We start from the raw sequence: 25980 nt of genomic DNA, 5'->3' as shown, positions 1-25980 counted from the left end.
GAGAAAAAGAGGCAGACCAAAACCACCTGGCGAAGGACAGTGATGACCGATCTGGAAGAGATGGGTCTCTCATGGGACGAAGCACAGGCCTAAGCACAAGACAGTGTTCAGTGGTGGCATATAATTCGGCCTCATGTCCCAGCTGGGACGAAGAGGGTAAGTAAGTTGATCTTGAAAAAAAAAAAAAACCTCAGGGCACATTAACCCTTTTTTCAATTGTTTCCTTTTCACCCTTTTCCCTCATTTTGGAATGGACACCCTGCATACTGGCCTTGTTGCTGCTAACATTAGACATAAGTCACTAGCTGCTTCTTGTCACTGATAGGATCCTTACCTGGAAGGCATATTGCACGCAGATGTAAATGCTGTCCCCCCAAGTCCTAGCTCCACACAGGCAGCCTGACCCAACAGTGCATGTTGCTGTTGCACCATGAGGGACGTGATCCCTCACCAGCTTCCCACTGGTGAGTGATCATAGGTTGTGTTCGATGAACACCTGGCCAAGCTGGAGACATTGCTGCAGGCATTGCTATAGGAGACTGAACCATGGCTTTCTGCAGTGTTTTTTCTACCCTACATGCATCAATTCTCCCTGTATATTTGCATATTGGGCAGAAAATGCCAAATCCTGCCACCAGCAATGTAGAGACGTGTGAAATCATATTAGAAATAATTTAAGTTGATACACATTCAACTGTGTGACACTGTTGGTGGTGTTTCATTGCCTTGTGTCACATGAAAACATGAACCTAGAGGTAATAAATTATATAAGAGTAGCTCAAAAGATTGATCGTGTCACTGGATTAGTTTCAACCAAACCTACCTGATGGGTTCATTACTCATCTGTTGACCCTCCAAGGCAGTTCATTTTAACTCTGTTGTATTTTATCCATTGTGTGTGCCAAGTACTTTTTTAGTTTTGGACTCTTTTACTTTTAAATCAGAGAGTCGTGGGGAAAACAGGGCTATTCATGTAGAAAGACCTAGAATTTTTTACTGTAGACCTTTTTCAGACATGTACCTCTACATATGATGGCATGTTGGTCTCATGTCTGAATATGCACCTGAGTCCCCCTAAGTCAGCCTTGCTAGGTCGGACCTAGAAACATTTCTGTATCACATAAGTGTGTCTGAACTGAAGGCTGTCAGATTAACATGAAGGCTACAGCAGCACAAGGTAAAAACGCACATCTTGTACCACCTTCTATAATCAATAAATTAAAAGATCTCAATCTTAATCTCTTATGCATGACTAAAATGAAATCATTTTAATACCCAGGACACACTTTTAAAGAGTCTGTTTTAAATTGTTGAGGAGGTTCTCCTTATATTAGATCAGCCTGCCAAATATCTTTCCCCTCTTGTTTAAACTCAGTTAAAATAAGTTTAACAAACCTATTTTTTACCTAAACCCCAGCACTCCCTCTCTTGGGGGAGTGTCCACTACCACTTATCACAGGGCTATCACACACCTTAAGAAATCTTTGACTAGACAACAAAAAAATCTACAAAATGTTCCTATTTTTTCACATTTTATATGTTCATTTTACTGTTAAAATATATTTTCCATAACATTCTCTCCCTACATGATGTTATGATGTCTATGCTGTTTCAAAGCCACCTTCACAGTGTAAATCTCTATACTGTAACTTATTTTTTCAGCCTAAAACCAGTCAAATCTGAGAGTATATAATTTCCTTGTGTGTAAGAAACAAATTGTGAATAGATTTCTGTTATGAAGATGTTATAAGAGGTGTTCTGTTATTAAACAGAACTGCATGAATATTTTCATTTTACTGACCATTAGTTATCTGTAGCTTTAGTATGCTTAATACCAATTTCAGCTTTGACAGTCACCAAAACAATGGACCAATGATCAGTGAAAATGTGGATAAGTGGCTTTTTAATTACTTCTTCATTAGGCAAGTTAGAGGTAAAACAAGGCCAGAGAGTTGCTGCATATTGCAGGTCAGTTATTTTTAAACACTACAAAATTATGTAACTTGGAAAGATGGAAAGTCTTGGCAAAAAGTCATCAAGACACTGTCACCAAAACTGACCAAAGGACATTAAGTGGGATATTTAAATAACAGCATGCAACAACAACAAAAATGCTATAGTGGCAGAAATGACCATAAAGTGGCTTCAACACCTCCCGAGACAGTCAAAGTTGAACAAAGTTGCGTTTATTGCTGAGACATAGTATTTGATTGCACTATTCTGTATTGTACAGGTGAACATTATTTGACCTATCTGATCCCATTTTGAGCACAAGCTATTCAGATATAGTACCAATCAAACATTTTGGACACACCTTCACATTAACTTGAATGAGAAAGTGTGTCCAAACTTTTGACTGGTACTGTATGCCATGAAGTTTTCTTACTTGCTACATTCTTTACAAACTCAAGATCCATTTGTTTAAACAGTTTTGTGTTGAAGCTGAACCAGGCACCGTGACAGCAAGACTGCAAAGAGAGCTACAACTGAGATGATCTTTAGCCCGCTGCTGAAGTCACTGCCTGCTGCTGCCACACACACAGCATCATGAAGTTGCATCAGCACCATGTCAAGCACGAATTTCAAGTGCACTGCTCAAGTATCAATGGGCTGTGACTCTCACAGTTGACTCCACTGGCAGCATTGGACCCTGAATGCTAACTCAAGTATCTGTGATGAGGAGAAGTTTCCAGGGCAACTTTAGGACCGCTGTGGTGGCCTTTCTTACTGTTCGTAATCCCACCGCATCTAAAACTTTAAAAAACAGACTCGGGAGGATGAAGACACAGGGAGGCAAGCAGAACCATGAACCCATTAAAAGACTGCAATGACTGCTGCTGATACTGTGTTCAGTCATTTAAACAATTACATATATGAAGTAAAATTTGACAAAGGATAATGACAAGTTCTATCTGATCAATACTTACACTCAAACGGACTTTTCAGATTGAGGTCTATTAAGAGGGTTTAGGTAAAACAATATTTAAAGTGATGTATAAAAATAAAACTCTCTGGTCAGGTCTCTGTTGTCTTACATGAAAGCATCTATTCTGGATCTTGGAAGCAAAGTGTTCACAATGTACATACAGAATTCTTAGCATTCACAGTGAATCTACACACTTTATACAGGCTTCCAACCCCTTGTGTAACAAAAGACAACGTTTCCCCTAATCTCACTCCTGAAGACAGCCTTAGCAATACACACCAATGTAAAAAGATTCCTTGCAAGACCAAATCTTCCCTTTACGGCAGGGCTTGTAGAAGTATAGATAAAACACACAGTTATGAACGTCATGAACAACCCTGACCTAACAGAGACTAATCTTCTCAGTGCTTATTCAAATCAGTCAACCAAGGACAAGAGAAACACTTGATTTCTGAGTTACTCTCGTGTGGGCTGGTTTACTTAACCTTGGCAATGGGCTCCCTGCTTTACCTGAATATAAAAGGAGTGGTTAGACAGTGCGCACAGCACTTAAGTCGCAAGAGTTATTGTGGGAAAACTTTGACTCTTATATCATAAAATACTGCTCGCAAAGAATGGCTTATTTCAGTTTACTTGTTCATGTGATGATGTTCTGCGTTATTTTCCCTTGTTTTTCAGCTGATGATGACAGACAGTTCAATTGTAAGTAAATCTTACATGAATGCTTTTGCTGAAATCTATTTCAATCTAAAATATGTGATAATCTATGATAATAGTTGAAATATAAGAAATGGAAGGACTGATTGAAATACAGTTTGCTTTAGGAGAAAGCATATAATCATACTAATATTTTATGAACCACATTTGGTTATCACTCATCCTCAGTTAAATCTGTTCAGGAGATATAATACTTGTAGGATTGTCAACGTATTTATGTCTCATTGAACTGAAGACAACATGTTCTTGTTTTGTACTGAAATTCCGATTTCTGTTTTTCTGTTGTTGTGGTCTGCTATACAGTCAACTGAAAGTACTAAAAAGTACTGAAAGTACTAATATCACAATGCAAAAATACTACATTACGAGTAAAGAAAAAGTCAAAATTCAAAAATGGGTGTTCTAAGCAAAATGTACTTAAAGTACCAAATTAAAAGTAATCATTCTGCAGAAAAATAGCCCATGTAGGTGATATATTATTAGATATAACATTATTAGATTAATATTACTGATGTATTAATGCTTAAATTGTGTTTACTGTCATAGTTTTTTGAGGTGGAGCTAGTTTTAACTATACTTTATGTACAGCAGCATAGTTTAATCCAGTGGTTACCAACCTAGAGGTTGGGCCCCCTCCACAGTCACAAGATAAATTTGAAGGGTCATGAGATAAGGAAGATAGGAAAAGAGAGGAAAATTCTGCTATATAAATTTGTATTCATTTATTTAACTCTTTCTGCATTTTGTTTTTTGGTTAAAATATTGGATAATTTAACCTCTTGGATCCTCAAACTGATTTTTAAATGAAACTGTCAGGAAATCACTCTTTGGTGGAACTGCAGAATACTCATAGACTTTAGAGAAGGGATCACAAGCCAAAAAGGCTAGGAGCAACTGGTTCAATATATAACAATGCATTGTATTTCCAATGTTTTCTTAATGGCAATCTGAAAAGTAACTTTAGCTGTTAGTAAATGTAGTAGAGTTTCTCTAAAATTTAAATTTAATGTAAGAAAGTAGAAACTTCAGATATTTCCTGTACAGTTGATATTGTTGCCACAGATTGGGAGTATGTAATGCTATTTTAACTTATTTTTATGCTATTGTGTCACAATATATCTTCCAGCCACCTCCATCAGAAAATTGCTTATTGCATCATGTCAAGAAAGTCATCAAATTGTAGATGAGGCATTATTCCGCTCTACACAACGGTAATGAACTATTAAATTAATTCTTAAGTTGTCTGCCTCTATTTTCACTGAAACAATACCTGTCCAAAAGAGGACAGAAAGAACTGAAGCTTTCCTTTCATGTGTCAATTTCTATGAATAGACGAAGCACGCCCTCGTCTTCAACGCATGTGTTTACATTCCTTCGGCAAACTGAGCCAGAGACCCTGGAGATTTCCCAAGCTGCAGAGGTTTTTCAAACAACTCTGCAAGTCCTAAAAAACAGAGCAAGACAGAGATATAAAAGGGATGTCACGGCACCAGGTAGAATTGCTTTTTTTCATTATATCCACCTTCTCACCTTCAAGAAGCCTTTAGAAACACTATTGAGTCAAAACAACCCACAACACCACCAAATTCTGTAATTGGTCCATTGCCATGAGTCATGAGCAACACTTAATAACTTACATGCATTAAGGCTATGACCAAAGTCCTCATAAAGGAAATTTGAAATTGTGTGAGTGATTTGCTCTTTAAGAGTAAATTCCATTAAATTTTTCTTAACATTACTATGTCATCATGCTAGAGTTGCTTTCATGGAGGGATGTGGAGCTCATTGCAGAGCTGTCACGGTGTCCTCCTCCAACACATCCCGCCATCTGTCAGCACAGTCATCACAGCAAGTACCGCTCCATATCTGGCCTCTGCAATAACAGGTAGCTAACTGACTTCATACTTTGTCTTTATTCTCCTTGTTGCTATTTTCCTTGTGTTTTAACATATATCCATATGCCTGAAGTGTATGTATAGTGCAGACACTTTCAATGTTGTATTATGTTTTCATTGTGTCATGTTTTTATGATACCTTGCTGCAAAAGAAATTCCTCTTGTGGGACAATAAAGATAAAATAATAAACTGAGCTGAATTTTTATCAATCATAGAACCAAGGCTGGTGACATAAAGGAAAATATACTGGAAACTGTATAAGAACAAATAATACAGGCAGATTATTTCCTGTATATGGAAGTAAATCACGTGAATCATGTTTTTGGCAAACAACATGAAGTGAGTAAAATAGTACTTGATTGCATTGGTGAAGACAGTCCAGCCAGTTTGCATTTTCAATTTCAACTTTACAGTAGATAGCACGTTATCTACCAAGTCAAAGATGAAAATACAAAGTCCATTTCACATTCAGTTTCATTTAAGCAGCAATGATGCATTTCCAAATATGAACATGTTTAATGTAATTCATTTAATTCATACATCATACACATACAAATGATAAATAAAAGTTCTGTTTAAAAGAATGATTTTATTTTAAAATTGGCAGTGATGAACTTCCATAGACTCTAGGCTCCTGTAGGCTACATGTTCTTTTACCGTAGTGATAGACAGTTTGATGACAATACAGGCATTGGTGCAATTAACTGTGTTCATGCAGGCTGTGACTTTTTCTGTTATTATTATTATATTTGTATTAGAATAGATATTAGTTTATAAATATTTTATGGTGCAGCTTATGATCCCAAGGAAAAGGGACACCTGCATACATGTTCATAAAGCAAACAAACATTTTCATGAACTGTCTATATGCTGAATCACTATTGTATCAGTCAGTATTAAAGAGTATTTGATATTAATTTGCCTTGGGCAAAAAATTGTATTTCAAACTCTTGATGACTTTTTGGTGAAAAACAAAAGATGTTGCATACAGTAATGCCATATACTGTTTTGCATTGCAGTATTTTTGGACAAGCTTCATGTTTTTTTTTGTCAGGCAAAATCCTCTCTGGGGAGCAGCCAACACTGCCTTGGTCAGATGGCTTCCAGCTGAATACGAAGACGGAGAGAGAGAACCCAAGGGTTGGAACCGAGGACGGCTCCATAATGGATTCCAGCTTCCCTCGGTAATCTACAAAATGCTGGTCCGAGGGACACAAAAGTCTTGGTGGAGAAATTAGAAATGAAACAAGCTCACCCTGCAAACCCAAGTTAATGTATTATTCGATTTATTTTTGTAACCTGTTTTACAGCTGATAAAGTCCACAGCAATTTAGGAACAGCACAACTGTGTGTGAGATGACATAGATTGCAGTTGCATTTGAATATTGTGGCCTGTGCTTTAAAAGACACTTTTTTTCATAGCTTAAAAGGAGTTAGTTTCTAGTCATGTGGATAAACATTACTTTTTTCAAACAGCAGATGAAACTGTTACGCTCATATTTGCATTAAATTTCAGTCTTAATTTATGCACTCATTACTCACAGTGAAGTCCTTTTAGTGGAAGAACTCATCAAATATGCATCACTTGTATCCAGCCTGCAGTTTACCTCCACATATAAGAGCTATAATTTACTAAAGTGTATTAGATATACATAATACACTTTGATCCTAACTACTTCCTCTCTTATAAAAAGGGGGTTGTGTAAATAACATCTTGGATACATACTGTATCAGTTGCCAAAGTTCCTTTTTTGGATAAATTAGAATATGAAAGAAAAGAAGCTATCACAGCCCCTTGGTTGATATGAAGCCATTTGCTTAATGAATTAAAGAATGAACTAATTCACATCAACAAGAAAGCTATCATCCATCATAACCACTGACTAGGACACAATAGGCCTTCCACAAGAAATATGATCATATCTGTCACTGATTAAAAAAAAATAAAAATACTGACTGATAAATGACAAGTCTGCAGAAACGGCTGGGTAAAAATGCAGTTGTACATTGTGAAAGGTGTTACTCACTGTCACTCAAAATACATTCTGTGTCAACAGCCGCGGGAAGTCAGCAAGAAAATACTGAGGAGTTCTTTTAAACATGAAGATGATGCCTATTCTCAGTTGCTGGTGGAGTGGGGCCAGTACATTGACCATGACATAACCTTTACCCCTCAAAGCACTGCCAATACTGCTTTTTGGACCGGCGAAGACTGTTTGAACACTTGTGAAAATGTGCATCCATGCTTTCCCATTGAGGTAAACCAAAAGCAGACAAAACAGACTTTCTGCCTTTTGCTTACTGCTATCTTGCCTCTTCACTTCCTACAATCCTATATTTCAAAGTACTACTTTGGCAATTATTCTCTTTCTTGCCAAGAGTTAGATGAGACTATTGATCGCACTCTAATATCTGTCCATTAAATATGAACCTACAGTACTGTTACAGCAGCTTAGCTTAGCTTAGCTTAGCATAAAAACAAACTTTATGGACTCTTGTCATCAATGTGAGGTTGCTAGGAATTCACTTTTCTATGCCTAATGCCAATTTTCTATGCCTCACCAACTCTGCAAGAAAGAATGATTCCTTTAAAATTCCATGATCACAACAACAAATGATTTTGATAGATAGATCAAAAGAAGTTTAAGATGCTTTTGAAGCATCTTGTCATAAATTATTTTGTCTTCTCTATAGACAGGTGATATGCTCTCTGGTGCACAAGGCTGCATGCCTTTTCATCGCTCCACACCAGCCTGCGTTATCAATTTTGGATCAGATATTAGGCAAGCTCTGGAGCAACAACAGATGAACGCCATCACATCGTTCATGGATGCTTCGGTTGTGTATGGCCACACTCCAAAATTGGAGAGCTCCCTCCGTGACCTCTCTGGCCTAAATGGGAAACTTGCTATCAATAATCAATTCAAGGATCCCAAAGGAAGACCATACCTTCCTTTTGTACCCACTCTGCCATCAGCCTGCCACCAGGATCTCCATGGGGAGAGAGTGGAGTGTTTCAGTGCTGGAGACAGTCGGGTCAGTGAGGGTCTGCCCCTGACCATTTTGCATACGTTGTGGCTGAGGGAACACAATCGAATTGCAGAGGCACTGAAACACCTCAATGATCACTGGAGCCCAGAGACTGTATACCAAGAAACCCGCAAGATTATTGGAGCTCTGCACCAGGTATGTAACAGTAACTGATATTGTTCAAATATGCCAAACTAAAATCCTGATTGAGCCGATTGAAAACTGCACTGTGGTCTACAAACTGTTAAAGCAGTCAAAAGTTTCAGTACCCCTCAGCCTCTCAGACTATTGCTTTAAATTGAGTGTTTTGTCAGTTCATTGATCAAAAACCCAAAGACATTAAGTTTACTCCCACAGGAGACTAGAAACCACCAAATATTAACATTTGTGAAGCAGGAACCAGTTAATTTTTGGTATTTTTGTCTTTAAAATTACTTTAAAAATGAATAATCAAAATTGCTGCAGATTATTTTTCTGTTAATCAACTAATCCAATAATTGTTTTAGCTCTAATTTGAACGTGTGCAGTGAATGGTGCTGTAAATACCTTTTTGATGGATAATATACGGTAAATAACCACTTTTTCTATACCTGACAACTGAATTTTTACCTTTTATAGCTGAAGTAAAATATTAACATCTGAATTATCAAAAATTCCTGTCTGTCAAAACCTTGCATAGGTCTGAAATTAAGTTAAAAAATGACTGAATGACTGAATGAATGAGTAGTTTGGTTAGGTACTGTATAAGTAAATGCAGAACAGCCTCTGTAATTCAGTTCTTCAGGTTCAAATTTGATAGCGGTATTGTAAATGCTAACTGTGATTCTGGGCTGATAAGAAATGGTGAGAAATCAAATGGAAGCTGTAGTCTGGTTGGTATGAGGTCATTCAGGACCAGTAATAGCAAACTTTTAAACAGGAAATGTGGGTAGGGGGCGGAGTGTGCACTTTTTTTTACCCTACAATCTCAAGCTCCATTACTGGTAGATAATGTTGCCTAAGACTGAAGACACATCTGTATGATGGGGAAAAAGCCCAAATTGATTCAGAGCTATAATTTCTATTGAGTAACACAAACGATGCCTGAGGGGAAACAAACTTATCTATTTATGAATGTAGTGCTTTCATAATCTGCAGATGGGCATGGTGCGATTACGTTATTAAAGAAGGGAAAACGGAGGAGTGTTATTCATCTGTGGTTTAACAGAAAAGATATTGTTACTATAATGAAGCAAATTGTGACTCAGGGTCATTACAGCGTTCATAAGGCTTTTGTACAGATAAAGTAAGAATTCTTGCATTTAATGCTGTAACTTAACTGCAATGATAGAAGTGCAGTAACGCTTCACAGGACACAAAAACACCAAGATTTATTCCATCAGAGTTACATGGTTTAAAAACTCTACTAGGCTGACATCTGTTGAATTCATACAGCTGGCTATTCACCTTATTAGTACATTGTATAACCATTGTATTACTTTGTTTTTAAAAAATCTAAACATATGTATTTAAAAACTATACATCTTAAATAAATAATAAATAATAAAAAAGAAATCAAATGGGAGCAGCTACATTCCATTAGGTGATTTATTTCATAAAACAAAACACAACACAATATATCTGAAAATACTTGAGGAAACAATCTCAGCTGTTCTGGAGCTTCTGATCATATCACATGATCTTCATCAGCAGATGCCCACTTGTCACAGAATTGTAGAGTTGCACTTAAGCTTTTAAGCCAACATGGACGAGAAGATCTTAAAGTGCTCTGAAATGTTTTGCATGGAAATCCACATATCCATGACAACCAAGCAAACTCCATCTGCTGAGGAAGATCAAATGATATGATCAAAAACACCAGATCAGTTATTGTGGCAACACTGTTTTCTCGACTTATGTTTCTGAGGTCAAGAGTGGTCCTCAAACCTTTGAAAACAATCTTTTGGATAAAAAATAAATTGGCTGTTAGAGGAGAGGTTTTTGTCATAATAAAAAGACACTCATATAGATGCTTGCTATAGTGAGTGAGGAGCAACTGCTTATTTTAGTGCCACTATGAATATCTATATATGTAAGAATACCAACTGACATGTAAGTTGAGCTGACAAAGAGTGAAAGGGCCCTATCTTATGCCCTAATTATTTGACCAAAACGTGGCAATACATGCAGGTATTTAAACAGATGGACAACAATGGATCAGACACAGATCGACTTTCCTGCTGCATCAGTACATGATGACATGAGGAACACATGAGGAAATAAATGAGGTGAAAACAATGATTAAACTAAAGAAGGAAACAAATCTACACAGCTTCTAGCTGCTGCCAGCAGCAGGATCAGAACCTTGGAGAGCTGATCAAGTCTTGATAACTGTGTTGATGATTCTTTACATGATTAAAATTAATGATTTAATTTTTTAACAATATTTAACAAATATTCTTTAAAATTTTTGAGAGTAAAGAGATCAGGTTTCCATACTTTCAGCAATTAAAACCCCGCTGATTTTAGCTGTTACTCCATGACTGAACAAAACGATTTTAAAGAAACCAAAGCTGTAATTAAAAAAATAAACATTCACAACAAATTAATGAACAGGATCTTAAACTGGTGGTCTGTGGCTGACCACGGGAGGCTCCAGGAGCAGCAGTGTGCTCGTTATGGATCGTGCGCTTTCACTTTGCGCATGAGCAGATCTGTTTCCTCTGCAGAGAAGTGTCCCTTCTTACTACTTGGCAAATGCGCCATTATAATAGCAATCTGCCAAGGTGCAAGCGCAGCATGCTTTTAAAGGGAATGGGAGATGACACTCTGATTGGTTTATTGTATGTTACACCCAAAACGCACCCATGATTAATTAGGAGACTATGGACAACCCATTTGAACCTTGCGCCTGGCGCAGCGACCATTTTTCTGCCATTAAAATAGCAAAAGTGGATTTGGACACACCCTAAATACACTTGCGCCATGCACTTTAGATTGTTAAAATAGGGCCCCAAAACTCTTTTTCTTGTATACAGTAAAATCTCTTCGGGTTTAATTGATTCAGAACGTGTCCATCCTTTACAGCTGTTTTAAATCTGATGACTGTAAGAATCAACAAGCCATGGGATCCAGTGTTTTGCTGTCACTGTAAACTCTCAGCACAAGTCTCCTTCACAAATCAGCTCAGTGGTGATGCTGTATTTTCCAGAGTTGGAGGCAAAGTTGGCTTCCAACAGCTCCTAAAGTTCTTTCATTGTTTTAAGTTATTAGTCCAGGAAATGAGAGGCTACTGGATTTGTAATGCGAAAGTTGGCCTTAACTCAACTCAACTTAAGCATTATTATATAGTATGCCAATGTCACTTAGACACTTTGCTTCTTTTTTTCTTGTCTTTTTTTAAAAAAAATTCAAATAACAACTTCCTCAGTGGTTTGAAATGTGTGTCTCTGAATGCTCTCTGGTGCTGCTCTCTAGCTAATGTGTCTCTCTTTCGCTCAGTGCAAAACCCAGACACATTTCTGCTAGTATGACATGAGGCTCTTCATAGCAGGGCAGGCGTCTGAGCCAAGCAGACAAACTGTCAAAATTTGAGTGTGCCAGTCAAGTCATAATCCTTCATCATATAAACAGTCTGTGCAAAGAAAACACTCACGCTTCATGCCACTTTGCACAAACAAATATTTCTCTGTCCTTGTACTATTTTCTGCATTTGTTTTTTTAATGTAGAAAGTGAGGTTTTGTTGCTGCTGTTACCTTTTTTTGTAGCTGTTACCCTCTTGGTAGCAATGGATGGCAGGCAGGTTGTTTCCATGTGCAACAGTGACTGATTGGACTGACTGTTGATAGCAGCCACTACTACTAGCTGTAGGCTGGGAGCTTTATTAATGGTGAAGAAGAATGTCTGCTGCAAACATTCTGCATGAAATATAATGAACAAAATATGTTTTAATACAGATGATTCATTGCGTCCAGTGAGGGGGACAAGTGACCCTAATGCTAGACTGTAAAATTTCTAAAGCTTTTTCGGAGGGGAGTGAAAATAAATCTGTAATCTTTCAGATTTCGGGGGCTGACATTTGACTATAGCAGCGGATTAACACCTGCTATTTTCAGGTGACTCTGGGACAATGCCAGAGGAAAGAGATTTACAATATTAAAAAGAGAGGGCTCTAAGGGAGAGGGCTTTTTTAAATAATTTGTGAGGATGAGTTATAAAAGGCAGGTAAAGGATTTACATACTGTAAATGTAACCATGACCAGCTTGGAAAATCCCTGTTTTGGAAGTGGACTGAAATGTAAGGCACTATCTGGTCTTACCAGGCTGCAAACTGGCAGACTGAAATCTATTTTCCATAGCAAAAAATATCTCAAAGCTGAATAAGAATTAAATAAGTACTAAAGCTCTCTGTTTTTGTTTCTTGAGATGGGATGTTATTCATTGTGTGTGAATACAGAATTTAGCAGTGCTTTATTTCCCAGCTACCAGTAAGTTGAAAAGGCAGTGATTACTAGTAGTAAGCTCCACTTCATTTATAGTGAAAAGAAAAGCCATAAAAAATGTGCTTCAGTGTCTCATGCCTTAGTTATACACATCAATACATGCTCAACATGACCTCTATGACAACAGATGAGGTTCAGCAGCTTCAGTATAGAGATTAATGAAAGCAACGTTAAATATTTCTGGGGTGCACAGTAGATTCAGTGAGCCACAGTAATCATGTCAAATGTCAGTTAGATGTGCTCCACACTTGACATTATCCTGAATAAACATCTCCTGATCCCCTGGCAAAGACCTACTATTGATGTGAAAGGGAATCTATTGCACCTCCTTTGTTGTCCTTAGTGGCCATGTTTTATTGAAAAGATTTTATATTATCCCTTTAGTTTTAATATGAAACCATATGCTGGTAAGCTTTCATCCAACCAAACACTGAACCAGGAGATTTCAACTCATTAGTAGAATTCTGTCTAGATATCCGAGTTTGGCATTTACAAATTCAATTAACTTTTGATATCTTAATTGGACAAAGATATCTACTGAGTACCTCCAATTACAAATCACAGACTTTAGCAGGAAAGGTTGCTAGTGACAGCTCTGTTTAAAGATGAAGCATTTGTGTTGCAAGTGTAGTACCCTGTTATTTTATAAACATAACAAAGCACTAGATGGTTAAGACGTACATAGGTAAATGTGTAATGCACTTACTGTAAAAGATAGGTTTAACTAACTATTAAATAGGTTTAAAGCTCCGCTAAGTAATATTTTAAGTATGAACACTGGGTCAAATGTCTCCCTGTAATGTGAAAAGTCTCCTAGTTATCCAAGCCCACTGAGAAAAAACAGCCAACTCGTCAAATCATAGTTTTGGTTTGTCAGTCCGTATGGTTGAATCCTAACAACTCTCACCGAGTCCCCCATTTAAATCCTCAAGCAGCTGTTTCCAGCAAACAAGCTCACATGGGGCAACTGTAACATACAAAGCTGTTTACACACTGCATCATTCTTGACAAGTCATTGTAGTAGCACCACTTTAATGCATTAAAATATGTGCAATGCCAGTAATTAACAACCAGAAAAAAACCCACTTCCAGACCAAGGGTGCATACAATTAGTAGGAAATGAAACATTTAACAACAGTTAAAAGGGTTTAAAGGCTGGTGCTATGAGGTGGATGCTAGTGGATGTGTACTTGTTTACGGAATGTGTAACTGTGTCAGATACAACTCTAACTGTCTACAGTACATTTGTGATATATTTTTTGGTGTTTAAGAATTTCGATATGGCTCTGATTTTTTCTCCTTCACCATGCCTCATACAGGATAAATAAAGAGACAGAAGCTATCTTTGAATACACTGAGAACATCCTTCTTACCTGAGTCATTCAAGGAGCCTGGTTTTTGGTAGGGACATTTAATGTTACAACTAAACTGGATTAGAACAACCCAGATAAACTCATACTGTACTCCAATTAGGAGGAAATACTTAAAAAAGGTACTGTATGTAAACATTTTAGTCCATTAATGCTTGTTTTGACTGTATGCATAAACTCCCACCCGCATAGCATTATGAGTGTATTTAAAGGTAGAGTTGGCGATTCTAATCCAGTGCATCTTTTGCCAAATTCAGTGAACAGCTCCTCACGATCCGCTAGCTGTCCCTTCTGTATGTACCCCGAAAAAAAATCTATTTATACACAGCTCTGGTTCTCTGAACGCAGGTCCAGTGAGAAGTGGGAGGCCGCAGAGAGGCGGAGAGTGTGGATGGACTGTTGTGCTCAGATGAGACTTTTTTTTCGCTCATGATAAAGTGTGAGTGGAACAGAAGTGATTACAGCTGACGCATCGCTCTGGATTCCGCCATATTTCTCTTTTGGTTGTTGCCATGGCAATGCATGTCCATGAATTTAAGGGGCGGAGCAAAACAGTTTTTTTGTTAATATTTTAATTATTATCTACAGTATTTCCCGAGTATAAAAAAGCAACCGCAACCTCCCGCCCAGTCAGTAATGGAGGCCAGGGAGGACCAGACAGGTGAAACTATTCATACTTTCAGTCCAACTGAATGAGCAGCCACTTGAAGGGGGGGGGTGCTCTATAAGGCTTGCAGAAAATAAATGGAAAGGTCAGAAGCCATTTCAATACAGAGTGAGAAACTATTATTCTCAGGAAACAGGAAATAAAAATGGTCAACTAACAACATCTGGGGTCAGTCTGACTTGCATCTCAATTGTAGTGTCCTGTATACATGGCCGTTTGCTTTGTATAGAGAGACATCATTATGTTCTATTTAGTTTTTTAAGTGGTCTGGACAAAGCTGGAGAATTATTCAAAACTTTACAGTTTTTTCTTTAACAGTTTAAAGGGCCAGACCTATTCAGTTAGCTGTGTTTTATTTAGTGTTTAGTTTTAGAGATGCAGCTGCTTAAGAGCATTGCATTCATGCATTGCATTCATGCATTGCATTTCATATGCTGTCAGAAAGTTAAGTCCAAATGACAAACAATAAGCAAAAGTGGACATTGTAAAAAGAATCATGTGAATTTCTCTTTTTGTTGTTTAACAGCTAATAATGAAATCTTGTTTTCAAATGGTCCTGGCCAAAGTCTAAAGTATCAAGTTGACATTTGTATATCACTAAAATGAATGGAAACTAATGGCTTGAAGGGTAGAAATGAATCTAAAAACCTACTGTATACTTTGTAAAATCATTGGCAGTAATAAACAGTAGACTAGATGTTTTGCAGTTAATGGGCTAACTAGCAACTGCAGTTCCTGTCAGTTCTACGGAGCATTTCAGCATCTTTCAACATCTTTCAGCTCTTTGTTTTGATCTCACAGCCCATAACTTTAATGTTTTGGTTCACTGTCACCACTTCTGTGTCATTTCCAAATACAACAGGCAGCTGATTTCAGCCAAAAAGCTCAAAAAACCCACTGTACGTTACCTACCTGCCCAGCAGATAGATGGGCAAAGCTAGCAACTAGCTAGTGGACACAGTGGAGCATTTAGATGCTAAAATGCCAGAGTTTTTTGTAGACCAAAATATAGGCCTAGCTACAATGAAAATGAATAATGGAGTTAAATTTGTCAGGTGGACACAAACAAGACTCCAAATGAACGTTAATGTTGCTCTGGATCTGCTGGATGTGTAAATAGTCAACTGTTTGCTAGCAAGTTCACCATATCAACTTAAAGGTGATAATGGTCAGTTAGTATTTACACTTGCAGCTTGTTTCTCCTGCCCGCAAGTGGCCAAAAGATCAGTAAGCAGGTTTAATTATAAGTCATAAATACTGCTAAAGAGATATACTGTATATCTCAGACACTGCAGTCTGGTGTTCCTCAAATATGACCAAGATGAACTCCAGTATTGTGGATTAGAGCTGAGTCAGTCAAGCCTGTGTTCACAGTTGACATGTTGATGATCAGCTTGTGCAGAATGCTGTTCGCAGCTTACAAATACATAATAAGCACACATTAGAATACTCTTACTTTAATTACTGTCTGTGGGTTGCCAGTTGGACTGATTTTAACTGTATTGGCTCAGTTGGTTTTCAGTCAGACTGCAGTCTGAAACCCTTGTTATTCAGTCTGTTGTTTAAATTCAACTTAAATAAATAATGTAAATTAAGTTCTCCAGTCTTTGCCATCATTATTTCTTTAACAAATTAATTTTAAACAGATTGCCTTTACATTAGATTACAGGCAACTGTAGTTACATTCTTCAAAGCAAACAAACAGTAAATTCTTTCTGGTGCCAATGCTCAGTTTTGCATTTCCAAAACTGCATGACACCAAATGTGATCCCACGCAAGAAGGTCGAAGAAAAGAGAGGTAGAGAGAGAGAGAGAGTGTGTGTGTGTGCGTTTGTTTGCATTGGCTTGTATATGCATATTTGTGTGACGTGTTAAGATTCAGGTGGTAAACTGAGGCCTTTATAAATAGTGATGAGGACAGATGAAATTCTCCGCAGTGAACTGTGAAGGAACAAATGTGCAATCATATGTCTAAACTCAGGATGTTACAGAAATCCTATGGGAATTTCTTTTAGCTTCATGCATTCACATTCATGAGATATTATTAATGATGTCTGAGCAGGATATGTTGTGTTTTTGTTTTGCTACTATGATATTCTTGTTCCATGATGTAAAATGTGTGGCTTTACAGCATTCTAGTCATGCACACAATCCTTAGATTTTGATTTTCTTTCATGACTATCCTAAGAGAATCTTTTTGCTTCTTTAAGATCTCTCCTTTCTTTTTTGACTCCCAGATCATAACCATGAGAGATTATGTTCCAAAAATCATTGGCCCAGAGTCTTTTGAACATTACATTGGACCGTATGGGGGATATGATCCAACTATGGACCCCTCAGCCTCCAATGTGTTTGCCACCGCTGCATTCCGGTTTGGCCACAGCACCATCTCTCCGATCCTCGGGAGACTGAATGAGAGCTTCCAGGAACATGAGCACATCCCCCACTTGAGACTGCACAACACTTTCTTCAGTCCATGGAGAATTGTCAAAGAAGGTCAGTACACTCTTATGAAGCTGCCTATTGGAACTAATAATGTATCCTGTGAGCACACTTAACACAACGTAAAAAGAGTGGAGGGATTGAAAAAATTCTCACGTATATATTTAGGTCAGCTTCAGCATCAAACGTCTCTCTTAGTATTATAATTTGTTGGATGCAAATCAAGTGACTCTCATAAGTAAGAATATGACTGAATAGAAACTGAGAGACATATTTTTATTGAGTATGAAACCTGCTCCAATATATTATATCTAGTACATGACCCCAACAGTGTGCTCCAGGTCCAGGAGGCTCAATAATCCATTTTACAGACTACAGGGTCCTTTTCAATTAATTCTGGATAAGTCTGGGTAGACTTGTGCAAAAGCACTTCATCTGCCCTATACAGTAGTGTGAAAGGTGTGATTATAGCTTACAAATTAAGTGATGATGTCTAAGACAGTGATCATGATGAGAACAGTAGGCACAAATAAACTAAACTTTGCTAAACTCATCCCCTAAGCAGAGATTGTCCAGTCAGCTTAAACAGTGGCAGAAATTTTCTGCTACTTCATTGACAAATATTGTACTTTTTGCTCTACTACATTTATTTGACGGCTGTAGTTACAAGTTACCTTGCAGATGAAGGAAGATCTTAAACAGATGATCAGTTTATAAAATATGATGCATGGTTATAGAGGAAACTACCCAACAGTCAATGGAGTAGTTGAAAATAAGCTCCCTTATGATATATTATACAGTATACAATAACACTCCACTGACAGGGGACACTCAGCTGCATAGGAAGGACTTTTACTATGAATCCAGGACTTAAACATATAAGGGAATGTTTTTTTTTACTGTTGTATTGCTACTTTATGTTTTTTTTACTGTTGTATTGCTACTTTTACTTGTGTAAATGATGTGAATAACACTGCTCCACCACCAACTCACAACCACTGCTTAGCAACCATAATTAGCGATGGCAGGCCTGTCAAATTTTGGATAGTTCCACATGCTGAAGGAAAGTGCACGAGGCTTTAGTAACAGCAATAGCTTTAGAAAGATATTAGAGGGCTGTCTGTTATTTTAGGCTTTTTAAAAAACAAAAACAAATTTGTAAAGAATGGACAATCTGGGAACCCATTGGCCAGAACAAAGTCTAGTCTTCAGCTTGACAGCTCCATTCTCACTTTACCACTTCACAGTCCTGCATTACTGTGGGTCAACAATAATGCAGTCAATCACACAAGAAGAAGACACCAAATACCTAAACACAAGTGGATAGATCAATCCACCTTTTTCTTTGGGAGTAACATTGGTCTTGGAGGTGCTGCTGCTCATCCTGTCTGTGTACTCAACTGTAAATCAGTCCAGTGCAGACTGGAAGCTACAGTCCAAAGAAGTTAGAGGAAAACACTATTTACACAAAAGGCACAATATGTTGAAAACAGTTCTGTTGCACAGTGCAGCTTCTTTGTTTATGCAATGCAACTGTTGTACTTGAGACTATGAATAAAAGAGGTTAAAGGCGCAAACACATACAGTACACACCTACACACAGTGATCATTCTGTTTCTTTATATCCATTCCGTCTCTGTGAATACAACTTTATTCATTCTTTTTTTTCATACAGGAAGTGTACACTCACAAGCCACTTCCTTAGGTATACCTGTACAATCTAATGCAATCCGATACAACAGCTCTGCCATAAATTCTACATTTATGTATTGGATTGGGTTAGATTGCACAGGTGTACCTAAAGAAGTGGCTGGTGAGTGTATATGATGTAGATTGAAACCTAAATAAAATATATTTTTTTTAAAAACTGTGTTTAATCTTAGCCTTGTTTAGAACAAGAATCGTTAGAATTGTTTGAATGAAATAGTTTGCAGACCAGTGAGTCAAGGGGAATCAGAAAATCCAAGCTTAGGAATGATATGCACACCTGTTTTCTAAATAGCATAAAGAACGGATTCCATCCATTGAAAATTGTATTCCCTGACAATATATATTATGTTTTTTTGTCTTTTTGGTTTTGTTTGGGTTAATAAATTGGCTGGATTGGCAAAAATTAGCATGCTGTTTGCAGTTTTGTGATATTATGTAATATGATCTCTTAGTTTTGAAGTGTAAATTGTTCAAAACTTAAATGTAAACCAGCAAAATAATAATCCTTCTTATGTGCACTTGATGTATTCCAGCATCCTAAAAGAAAACAAAAAGCTGTATTTTATATTGACTGTGAACTAGTTTAAGTATGACTGTTTTTGTGTCTAGGTGGAGTTGAACCAATCCTGAGAGGTCTGATTGGAACTGCAGCAGCAGCTGCTAGCGCAAATATGCTGCTGACAGAGGAGGTAACGGAGAGTTTGGTCGTTCTTAAAATTCCACAACACATGGACCTGGCTTCTCTGAACCTACAGAGAGGACGAGATCACGCTCTACCTGGTAAGTCCTGGGCTGACAGCCATTCAATACCATTCACTGAAACCTGTCAAATTAGAGTGACAAACAACGCCCTATGGAATTCTAAGAGGTTAAAAACTTGTTCCTCCCTTTGTCAAACTCTTCAGGGCCTTATGTTCATAAGTTTCCAATAACTTATTCACTAACTTGAGTAGGCAACTCCCAGTCCTACCAGTTTGTCTCTGAAGTTTGCTGCCTCCTGTTTCTTAATACTATTTACAGTGATGACCATGGGAACATTACAACTGAACAATGCAGTACCAACCCTTTACATAGTTTTGTCACTCAAAGGTCAGAAGACACCATGCTAGAGTTACAAATGACTTGATATGTTTTTTTTATTATTCACTAACTTGAGTTGGCAACTCCCAGTCCTACCAGTTTGTCTCTGAAGTTTGTTGCCTCCTGCTTCTTAATACTATTTACAGTGATGACCATGGGAACATAACAACTGAACAATGCAGTACCAACCCTTTACATAGTTTTGTCACTCAAAGGTCAGAAGACACCATGCTAGAGTTACAAACAACTTGATATGTTTTTTCCACATTGGCGTGCAAAAGGGCACAAACTATTATTTCAACCTGGACATGGGATTGAAAATGAGCTAACACTCACATTATTCAGACAGGTGCGTTTCCACAGTACTAACAGCATTGTAGAGTCAGTACAATGGTTTGTTGAAGCAAGAGTCTGAGCTAGTGCTTCCAACCTTCACTTTCCCTTCAAAATACAGATTTAAACAGAATTAATACCTCATATTCTGTAAGCACCTTAAAATGTATTTCAGAATGTCTATTAACACTGATTCCAAAGAATACCTTGACATTTGGGGAAATAAGCTTATTTGCTTTCTTGAGAGTTACATGAGAAGAACAATTCCATTCTTTTAACTGTACGATAAATATGAAGCTACAGCCAGCTGCTGGTTAGCTTAGGTTACCATTAAGACTGTAAACAGGGGAAGCAGCTGTTCTGGTTCTGTCTGAACCTACCAGCACCTCTAAAGCTCACTAATTAACATGTTATATCTTGTTGCGTATAAAAACAGAAGTGTAAAAATTATGATTGGTGGTTTTAGCGGGAGTTATATACTGGACTATTTCTTGGCTGGGAGCAGTGACTTCCTGGAGTCAGTCACCATGAGGTTGCCAAGCAACCAGGGTAGATTCCAGGAAGTCACTGCTCCCAGCCAAGAAATAGTCTGGCACATAACCCCCTATTAAACCACAGCTCAGCGTTTTTATACTTGGTTTAAACTCATTTTTTGTTGACTAGCTGTTTCCCCTGTTTGCAGTCTCTATGCTAAGCTAAACTAACTGGCTGTGGACTGTAGTTATATATTTCTTGCACAGACATGAGGATATCTCACCTAACTCTCAGAAAGAAAGCAAACAAGGCTATTTCAATTAATATCGAACTATTCTTTGAAATGCAAGCAAATATGCTCACTATTAAATAATACTGTGTTGACATTAATTTTCAGGATACAATGATTGGAGAGCATTCTGTGGACTGAAGCGCATTACGACAATAGATGACCTGAAAGAGGTTGTAAGATATGACAGGGTTGCTGAGAAGATACTAAAAATATACAAACATCCTGACAATATTGATGTATGGCTGGGAGGACTTGTTGAAAACCTGTTGCCAGACTCGAGGACTGGTCCCCTCTTTGCTTGCCTGATTGGAAAGCAGATGAAAGCACTTCGTGAGGGTGATAGGTAACATTTACAAAAATTGTTATGTATCAATATTATTTATATGACCTTGTACCATGACGGAACATGAATTCAGTGATTCAAATTTTCATCTTCAAGGAAATTTCTTGGTGTGTTCATGTCTTTAGTCAAATATATTTATTGAAAGATTTAATTTTAAATGGAAAGATCATCCTGTCTGTTTTACAGGTTTTGGTGGGAGGCTGACTGTATGTTCACCCAACAACAGAAGGCTGAGCTTTTAAAAGGTTCCATGTCTCGGATCATCTGTGACAACAGTGACATAAGGGAAGTCCCTCCCGATTCCTTCAGATATGGGAAATACCCCTCTGATTACATCTCTTGTGACCACATACCATCCATGAGTTTGGAAGCTTGGGGAGAGGAGAAGAGCCAAGGTGGGCTTGGGAAATTGTTGGGCTAGTTCCTACATGCAAAAACACATCAACAGTCCTTTGAATTTTATTGTTCAAATACCCATTAATGTGAAAAACTTTTATCACTCAATTCCAGACTTAGAACAGTGTGGCTCTCCAAGAAAGATAAAGAATGGGGATTTCATATTGTCCTCCACATCCGGCAAATTGGTCGCTCTGTACTCCTGTTACCATGGTTTCAAATTAAAGGGTGCTGCTGCGATAGTTTGTGAGGGAAATCAGTGGAGTGACCAACCCCCACAATGTACAGGTATGTGAACTATTTTTGGCATGGATTTGTTTCGTAACATTTGTTCGTACTGACTATGTTATGCTGTTTGTGTGGAGTGGTTAAACATGAAAGGGAGACTAAACTGTTAGTTGGTTAAAATCATGTCCTCATTGTATTAAGTGCTGAATATTAAAACATATCTATCAGATTAGCCTTAGAAATACTTTTTCTGCAGCACAGACATGCCCCTGCACATATCTATCCTTGGGCATACAGTAGTATAGTGCTCCTCTCTGACTGGAGCTTCACTGCTATCTGCTGGTAGTGATGGAGAAAAGATGTTCCAACAGGAAAAGTATAGGGAATAGGGCATCTTTATAACTGAAATGATTAAATTGCATTTTTTTAAAATCCCACCTGCATCAAAAGATATACATTTGGATTTTATTCTCTTAGAGACAATGAATGCCACCCAGTTTCCATGCGGACAACATGAAAAATGTTTTATCCCATCTTTCAAGAAGACATTTATGTCAGACAAATATAAAAATGACCTTGCAGACCTCTGAAAAGTTTGTGCTAAATCAATAATCAATATTTAAACCTAGGTGAGAGAAAACAAATCTAAGACATTTTCTTTTCATTATGATTTTCATAATTTTGACTTGGCAACTCTGTGAAAATAACTTGCATAATTCTTAAAACCATTCTGAGAAAACCCTCATATAATTCTGTGAAAATGTTCCCATATTTCTGAGAAGACTTCCCATGTGATCATGAGAAAACTATGAGATATATAATTATAATAGAATTATATAATTATTTATATAATTATATAAAGATGAGAAAAGAAATGTAACACAAACATGCCATTTCGACCATGATGGCAGCCTGTTTTTTTTTTTAGCTTGTACTTGGCACTGTCCTTATTATGACAGCATTTCTCGGGCACCTTAAATTATTCAGATTGTTCAAGTACTCACACAAAGCTCATTTTAATCTACAGTACTTGTGGTTGCTCTAGAAGTCTAATCTCAGGTACTTTGAATTCATCCTTTCATTCATTCAACCTTTATTTACTGTATATAGGGTGGTCCAACGAGAGCAGAATCACTTTTTTGCATGGGTCAATAAAAACAAAAGTGTCACAAATCAAACATTTAGACAACCATTAAAATTTAAAAATGATAAGAAATAAATAAGAAATAAATAAGAGATACAATAGTCAAAGAATAAGAACAGGAGTAAACCAGCAGCAATTATTTGAATGCAACAATAAGGGATAAAAACCAAGTTAAGTGCAACATCTATACTATCTATACTCAGATCTGATCATACCATCAGTCAACAAAGTCACACATTGAAAGTGTCAAAGTCAAGTAGCTTGTCTCAAAATCAGAAGATCGTTACCACTTTCATTTCTGTCCAATGCCAGCAACTGGTTACCCTGGCTTAGCATAAAGACTGGAACTCTAACTGACTTCCTGAAGTCTCCACTGGTTGCCAGGCAACCTCATGGTGACGACATGACTGCAGGAATTTATTGCTCCTGTCCAAGAAATAGTCTGGAACATAACCACCTGTAAAACCTCAACTACTTGTTTTTACACTGAGTTTTTTGTATGGATTAAACAAACAAGATCATGTTAAATAGTGAGCTTCAGAGTATGGGCGTAGATTTGGATATGGACGAATGTCAAGGTGTTGCTGAATTGTCCCTACCAATATTTTTAGAGATCTCAAACAATCTCTCCATTTTAACTCCACATAATGTTAACAGTAAGATATATGCTGAGTTGCCAGGTTTCTGTGTTTTCTGCAAAAGGTGGCTTATTATGACAAAGAGTAAAAGAGCAGGATATGGGGGATACCCGACCTGATGATCTGGCAACCCTCAACTTCAAGCTGTTTTATGTGTTGACGACCAGCCCAACAGCAGCAGTGGAGTCGGTGATGAATGAACGGTGATGAATCTTAAGCAGATACTATTTATATTTCAACCTTTCAAATGTCACAGAATTGAAAACGACTTCACTGGACAAAACTAACATTGGTCAGTTGATATTATATTTAAATTTCATGTGTGAGGTGTCGGTAGCTAATTTGTGATTGTTGCTTGATAAGTTGTTTAATTAAATAATTGTATTACTGTTGGTGATACGTCCTCTCAAAGTCAATTAAGACTTCAGGTCATTTTTAAAGAAGAACCAAAGTGTCAGAAACAGCTAATCTTAGCTAATAAGTATGTTCTGTAATTAAGCAATATTACACGAGAGGGTGTGCTTTACCGTCATTGTTGGCACGACTGTGATGCGGTCAGGAATGAGGTGCTTACGCCTTCCGCACGGCTAGGTGTGCTGTCATGCTGATTTGAGCATGTTCTAAATGTCTAGTTGACCAATCAGATTGCTTGGTCAGAACTACATGTTGTATAATACAGATTGCATAATACAGATTATACAACACAACCAAGCAATCTGATTGGTCAACTAGATATTTAGAACATGCTCAAATCAGCATGACAGCACACCTAGCCGTGCTCGAATGAAAATTTAATGCCATCTCTCCTCTTTTAGTAGATCTTTAGCAGAGTTATTATTGTATATGTGTCATTGAGATGTGAACATTTTTTAAAATAAATAAAATTATAATACTGATAGACACTTTTGAGATGATTTAAAGGTAGATTTGAGCATTGCTGTGACTCTGTCATGAAATTCTTCATCTGTGTTGCCCAAACCAACAAACTGAAAGAAACACAGAGTTGCAGAATTTGAAAACATAACAGAAAGTTGGTTCAAACAGAGTAACACATTACCTACAGGCTTTTATACTTTTATGTTGTTGTTTATGTTTATGTGTAACTTTTATTGTGACATTCTATGAAATGTCAATTTTAAATATTAATTTTGTTCTGAGATTTATAGTTAAGTAGTTAAGTAAAATAAAACATAAAAATCTGAGAAAAGTCAACGATAAAAGTCTGGTTCCAGGCAAGTCACCAAATACATATTCAATAAAGTAAACATTTTGCAGATTAATGCTCTTCATGTGTTGCGCATATGAAAGAAAAATAGAGATGGATACCAAGTGCACGTACACAACTATTTTGGCCGTCTGACAAAAAATGTCCCCACCAAAGTTAAAACGAAACCTATTTTTTGATGTTTCAATAATTACTGTAATTAGTGCTGGCAATTTTACATGTCAGTGTCATGTTTCAATAAGCACAGTCTCTGTTCTGTAAAGGTCCACACATAAATCTGACTCGGTAAGATCCGGTAGATTCTATGTCGTAAAAATTGGGCGTTAACATGACAGGACCTGTCAGTCTTTGTAAATTATATGAAAGAATGAAAGTTAAGGTGTGAGAGCTTGTTAATACAATGGTTCATAGGATGGAATGATTGACTGCCATTGACTGGTGTTAAAAATATCCATAACCATGTTTTTTCTTTGTTTTTTGTTTTTTTGTTTGTTTGTTTTTTACAGGGAATCATCACTGAGTTGCGGACAATGCATTTGACACAGAAATGCTCCATTGTTTCATAACCAAACTCAGGGAAACATTGC

At 37.3% G+C, this 25980-nt stretch overlaps 1 protein-coding gene across 1 annotated transcript; it reads left to right on the top strand.

Annotated features, from left to right (window-relative positions):
- Positions 1-430: 430 nt before the first annotated feature.
- Positions 431-25980, top strand: tpo (thyroid peroxidase). Its single transcript, XM_042388756.1, has 14 exons — positions 431-464; positions 4770-4854; positions 4976-5136; positions 5399-5528; positions 6594-6723; positions 7597-7797; positions 8234-8725; positions 17326-17584; positions 19850-20020; positions 21525-21762; positions 21949-22157; positions 22273-22446; positions 24233-24371; positions 25900-25980. The coding sequence occupies exons 1-13, from the start codon at positions 431-433 to the stop codon at positions 24244-24246; spliced, it is 2298 nt and encodes a 765-aa protein (XP_042244690.1). The 3' UTR covers positions 24247-24371; positions 25900-25980.

The sequence above is a fragment of the Thunnus maccoyii genome, chromosome 16 (genome assembly GCF_910596095.1).
Source record: "Thunnus maccoyii chromosome 16, fThuMac1.1, whole genome shotgun sequence".
NCBI classification, from domain to species: Eukaryota; Metazoa; Chordata; class Actinopteri; order Scombriformes; family Scombridae; genus Thunnus; species Thunnus maccoyii.
The sequence above is the reverse complement of the archived record's forward strand: the minus strand, read 5'-3'. Positions and strand labels throughout refer to the sequence as shown.

Excerpts from the sequence above, each read along its gene's own strand:
- tpo (XM_042388756.1), top strand. The coding sequence starts at position 431 with ATGAGGGACGTGATCCCTCACCAGCTTCCCACTG. Across the intron at positions 7,798-8,233 it reads ATCCATGCTTTCCCATTGAG|ACAGGTGATATGCTCTCTGG; the intron begins GTAAACCAAAAG and ends TCTTCTCTATAG. Across the intron at positions 21,763-21,948 it reads GCACTTCGTGAGGGTGATAG|GTTTTGGTGGGAGGCTGACT; the intron begins GTAACATTTACA and ends TCTGTTTTACAG.